Source organism: Daphnia pulicaria, chromosome 7 (genome assembly GCF_021234035.1).
Source record: "Daphnia pulicaria isolate SC F1-1A chromosome 7, SC_F0-13Bv2, whole genome shotgun sequence".
Lineage (NCBI taxonomy): Eukaryota > Metazoa > Arthropoda > Branchiopoda > Diplostraca > Daphniidae > Daphnia > Daphnia pulicaria.
This window is the reverse complement of record NC_060919.1, coordinates 5,515,082-5,521,081: the sequence shown is the minus strand read 5'-3', so window position 1 is coordinate 5,521,081 and position 6,000 is coordinate 5,515,082. Positions and strand designations below refer to the sequence as shown.

Here is a 6,000-nt window from a genome sequence, read left to right as displayed (position 1 = left end):
CTGTGTTCGGCCGTCGACCCGTTCGCCACGCGTCCAACGTTACTCTCTTTATTTCGTCAAGTGTTGGTGTGTGTGTGTGTGCGGTTAAACTTTAACCAACCCAAACACGCCGTTGAATGGCAGTAGAGATTCGATTGGAAATTTGTGATCTCTCCCCTGAGGTTTTGTTTAATTGAGAAAGTTTCGATTGGAGAAAACGTGTGAATTCGGTCATCAAGAAGAAGAAGAAGAACTGGACGATGACCGCAGTGAATCAAAAGTGACAGAGAAGAATAAAAAAGATACTCGAGTTATACCCGAAAGAAAAGATATCTACAAGAAACAGAGTGAACTCTTGATTGATGGTGACTGGTTGTGTGTGTGTGTGTGTGTTTATTTCGTTTGGCTGGCGAAAAAAAGAACAAGTCTTAACTTGTTAATTGAGGAAAATGGCCAACATTAACCATCTGTCTCCGAGGCCGAGTAACCGGATGCTGTTGAGCAGAAGCAAACGGATCCCGCCGTTCCCGTGCCGAGTTGAAGGATGGCTCAACATATGCGGTAAGTGCACAGCGCCATTTCCTTGAACGTTAGTCTAGTCAAAAAGAAAGAGCCAGATGGCTTTGGCACTCATTAGGCCTCCATTTCTCTTATTTGTTGTTTTTCTACTTGACTTATTGCTGACTGTGTTTCAACTGGAATTTGACGGTTTCCAACTAAACGGATTAGACCACGGGACCGTGTCATTCACGACTCGTAGTGCGCATTGCCTTAATCCAATATTTAGGCAGCAGAGAGAGGGTGGAGGGAGGCAATAAAAGAAATGCAATTGTTGTAGATATTGATTTGACCGTGTCTGTCACCCATGTCGGCCATTACTTGGAACCAACGTGTTTGGGGTGTTCAGACGGCCAGCCGTTTCGAGTAGCAGCGTGCGTGTCTGATGACTGTCCCATTAAAAGACTCTCGTGTCTGTAATGCGAGAATGGCCATCTCCCATCCTTCCTCCCATCCTTTTTTTTCACGAGATGGAATGTTACATGTAATCGCCTTAGACTCCCCCCTTTATTAGATTTTTTTTTCGTTCGTTATATTTCACTTGCTGATTGATTTCCTTACCTGAATGAAATATTTTTGTCGTCGTCTTCAAGGGAGAAATTCTTTTTTTCGTTCACAATTATCGTTCAGTTTTTGTGTGCGCCCTGTTTGCGGTTGAATATTTCCGTTAATCGTGAAAGCCCCCACCCCGCCCGGGGCGCATATACAAATGGGATGTTTGTTTGGGAAAACAACAAACATCAACTCTAGCTCGACTATCAAGTTAGGTAGGTACCGTAGATAAGAATGGGGGGGGGGGGGGACGAATTTCGGTTATTTATTTAACGATATAGAAGAGAGAGAGAGTCGGCCATTTATCGATCCCACCCGACTTTGACATGTCTCTAACCCCTTTGCGACTCACGAGAAAAATGCACGTTACAACAAGGAATGTTACGACTATGTGTGTGTGCTGCAGCGCAACCTTTTTGTCTAGATAGGAACGTCTGCACACACACACATATACAAAGCCGTGATTTCCGGCGTGAGCGGAGTTTTTATTTTTTTTATTTCCTCATGTGACAGGCATGACCTTTTTGATCTCTCACGGTGTATACAGCCGAGGCAAGTCTACTGAACTGCTTGCCTACCTCTGTGTGTGAAAGGCCAACGAACTGCTGCCGGGATAATCGGGCGAAAAAAACGGGCGCGGTTCGTGTGTGTGTGTGTGATTTTAAAGTGGAGGGGGTAGATGATGATGATGATGAGGAACGACGACAAGTCATCGACGTGTTTTTCGTGTGAATATTTTCGTTCTATCCGAACAAAAGGAGAAGAGAGAAAAAGTTCACTGCACTATCATCATCACGTTGTCATTGATGTCTTTTGAATTTTATTATTTTTTTTTCAAGGATGTATCATTATGACACACAACCAAACACACACTCTGTACAGGCTAAGTACACAGTGCGGCTTGATCCAGTTGCACGATAATCTGGTTACATGGCAAACCGATCATCTCGATTGTCTATTTCCGAGGGGGTTTTTCTCTATTTGCGTTTGAAAATGGCGCGTCAAGAGTCTTGTTCAAAATAAAAGAAAAGAAGAACGTCCACTCCTTTTGTCGTTGGGGGTATCGATTTTAGCCTGTGGGCGCGCCAACTTCAAAAAGCCAAAAAGAAAAAAAGAAAAGATGATGATGATCATCATCATCTAGTTTTCATACACAGAATCCCTACGGCGGCAACTATAGGAGACGAGTTGGACCCCAGAGGCTTTTGTGCTCCGGTCGTCCATCGGAGTCGTCGTCGTCGGCAGCAGCGGCGGCGGCGGCGCCCCCGTCTCTTGTTTCTGCCGTGACCGAAACTTAATTAGATTGGCCTTGTGAACTACATGCGCAATAAGAAGAAGAAGAGGAGAGTCCACATGCTGTGAAGATCAAGAACGCGACTCTATATAGAGTCCCCTATACTATATACGCGGATTATTAGACTAGAGTGTATAGCTCTTGGCAGGTAGCTCCTGACGCTTTTTTCATTCACTCAATTCTCTATTTTTCGTGACTTTTTTCTGTTTTATTATTTCGACTATTCCAGTTCTTGTTGTCATTATTTTTTTGTTTCTTCCGCTACCATGACAACGAGCTGTAGAGTGGCTCGGAGGCTTTCTACAGTTCTCTTGATAACTTTGTCCCCCTTTTTCTGAAATTATATAACTAGGGCACACACACACACACACCTTTGTGTACCTCTTGAGCAACTTTTTGACGAGACTGGACGAATTCACTTTGACCGAGTCTATTAAACTTGAATCAAAAGTTCCTCTATTTATATACACCTGGCCCCCCACCATCCAGACGTGTGTGTGTTTACTTTAGTTGCGTGGGCCGGTCTTTTTAACTTAATTATTTGTATGGAGAGAGAGAGACTGTGACTCTTCATATCTTTGGCTGGAGAGTCGCAGTGCACTTTCACGGACCCGCCTATCCATTATGTATCCGGTCCCCCCGGTTTTTGAGGGGGTCCCGACGAGATGGATGGTTTTGGCGGCTGGAAAACTATACACACACAGAGTGTACGAGGCTGTGTGTGTTTGTCCAATTTCGTGTGTGTGTAGGAGACACCTATTGGGTGTGACTGGGCGAGATAGTCAAGTCTCCGAGTATATAGCTTGGCCGGATCAATAATGTATTTTTGGCGCAGGCTGCGCACGCTCTCACGTTTCTTCGCCGAGTTTCGACATCAAAGTTGATGACAATTTTCGTTATACCCCCCGCACCATTTCAATGCCCTTTTAGTCTCTTTCGCTTAGAGAGAGAATCCAATAAAGCTCCGGCAGACAGACACCCAATAATACCCACCGACCTTATGTGTGTTTTTGTATGTATGCGTGGCCCTGGGCCCTGGCTCTCTCTCTCTCCTTTCATCTCTTTTCATTATTGTGTTAATGAAAGCGAGCGATAGATTCGATTGTAGACGTCCCCGAAGAGAGTGAGAGAGACCAGCTTCTCTCGGGCCACCCAATTTTCATGGCTCTATTGAAGTAGGAGTAGACTAGCCGGCCAGAGTCGAGACACATTCCAATATCAAGTTTAGCTTTTTTTGGCTTTAAATAAATTCTAGCGCGACAGATTTCTTGTTGGTTCGCTTTCACCCCGAATAGACTAGGGGCCGACCTTCTTTTCTTTAAGGGAAATTGTGAAATTTCCCAAGGTACATATACTATAATAGAACTGGGTTTGTTTTAAAAAAGAAAAAAAAGACAAATGATTTATTCCGCACTGTTTGGCTTTGAGCTGTTGCTGACATCATCAAACTGCTGTTTAACCACTGCGCACTTATTTCTTTCTTTTTTTTCCTTCGAGTAAAAACGCGCACACACTCAACCAAAAAAAAAAAAGTCTTCAGTTAAACACACGTTTTTTCGTCGGATGGGCTGAGACGGATGGCGGTGGGCTCTACGGTTGGGGGGGAGTACAACAATCAAAAGGTGCTGAAAAGTCTGGGTGGGAGGAGGAAAGAGAGAGATACCTCCTTTTTTTCTTACACGCATAAAGTAAGAGTTTGGCAGGTGTCCCGTTGCACGACCCGTTCGACCCGTTTTGTTTTTTTGTTTTTTTCCCTTGGCTCGTATGAATTTTTATTTTTTCGGTGTATGTAACTTCTTTTCAAAAGGATCGGGGGAATATATATAAGAAATATATATGTTCCAGGGGCACGGAAGAGTTCATCTTCTGCCAGGGAAAAAACAAAAGAAGGTAAAAGAGAATTAAAAAAACGAGTTATTTGTGTGTGTACACCGGCCTCGTAAAATGAGCTACTGAAGAAGCTTTGAACTCTTCCCTTCCCTTCGAAGAATTGTTAAAAGTAAAACAAATCGATCGAGTCGGGAAACCAATAACAAATGTGGGTCGTGAATATAAAGAAAAAAGAGTCCAGCGGCATATGTCGAGCTACTTTATTTGATATTTCCCTTGCTGCCTTTTGACGGAACGATAAAAAAGTATAGGGAAAGAAGAATAAGGAAAGAAGAAATAGTTTTTTTGATATTTTTTTGTTTCAAAAGAATTCCGGCCGTATCATCATCTTGGTTGGGGGTATATATCTACCACCAAGAGATTCACCCAAAAGGTCCGGCCTAAAGGAAGAAAAACCGCAACAACAGAAAAACTAAATTTTTATTATTTTTTAAAATTTTTTCCAATGGCGGCAGTGGCGGCTATTGAATGTCAAACTGGAGAAAATTTTTCTTTCTTTGGAAGAAAAATCAAAATTATTAGTATTAATAATTTCTATTTACACCCATCGAGAGAAAGAAAAAAAAATATAATTCCGGTGGTCACGACCGCTCCCGCGTGTCTTTCTGCGGTCGCCGTGGTGAGAGAAAGCCCAGCCCAAAAAAGAAACATAATAAAAAAGCTTTCTCCTACAAGTTCTAGTTGCATACGTCAATAAAGCTTATTCCTTCCGATTCTTATTCGTCCAATTGTTTTCCCTTTATAAATACTTGCCCATAGTCTCTCTCCTTCCTTCCTTCTTTCCTTCCTTCCTTCCGTGATCAATAAACCCCCACCCACTACTCTGAAAAGGAGGGCCTCAATTCGATCGAAAATGCTTTTTAGGTGGCAAGTCCATATATATCTAAAGGTTTTCTGGTAGCGCAGTACAGCTACTTGATCGATTTAGACTCCCCTCCTCATCCATCCACCTTCCATCAACTGTAATGCACTGGCTGGTAGTATAGTACTTGCTCTTATAGACCTCCAGAGTTGTGATGTACAAGGGGGGTCGGTCCCCCCTTGAGATTCGCCTCCCTTTTTCAGATATTTTCCAGGGGCAAACACACACGAGCAAGAAAGCAAAACTTGTGTGTAGACACAGAAAGGAACTCGTGTGCCTTCTTCTAGTTGCACCACTAGCAACGAGGGACACATGTAGTGTGCGGTACGGGGCTCACGCTAGACTGCACCCCCTCCATTCTTTTTTTGCTAGCACTTGTTCACAGTCCATCGATCTTTTCGGCCTCCCAATTTTCGGTAGATCCATAACAACCAGCCATTTCTGGGCTGCTGGAATAAATTGTTATATCGCTACAGCGCTAACGTCGCCTCCGGCGGCTGTATGGTATATAGTGTGCCGAGAGAATATTGCCGATTGGTTTCATTAACGAGCTTGAACGAATAAGGCGTTTGATTCGTTTGCTGCGCGATTGTTTATTTTAACTGGGAAAATGGATCGGGCCTGCTGCCGCACGCCACCTACGCCGAAACGAAAAGGTGGCGTGACTTTTATTTCTAAATCATTTCGGGTGGGAATAGGAGGAGTTTAAGTCGACCAAAAAAAAAATAAATAAAAAGAAGCGAAACAAAAAAATCTCGTCCTGGAAAAGGATTTTTGGGTTGACTGGGACGACGACGACGACGACGGTCGTCTAATCCTCTTTTGGGGTCGATTCGCATCTTATCTGCTAAACAAACACGAGCCG

General features: G+C 43.5%; 1 protein-coding gene across 1 annotated transcript in view; it reads left to right on the top strand.

Moving 5' to 3' along the window:
* Positions 1–8: 8 nt before the first annotated feature.
* Positions 9–6,000, top strand: part of LOC124349371 (ras GTPase-activating protein raskol-like) — a 50,533-nt gene continuing 44,541 nt past the window's right edge. Inside the window, exon 1 of the mRNA XM_046799911.1 lies at positions 9–540. Within this exon, the coding sequence (XP_046655867.1) occupies positions 429–540 (112 nt within the window). The 5' untranslated portion in view covers positions 9–428. The remainder of the gene's footprint in view (positions 541–6,000) is intronic.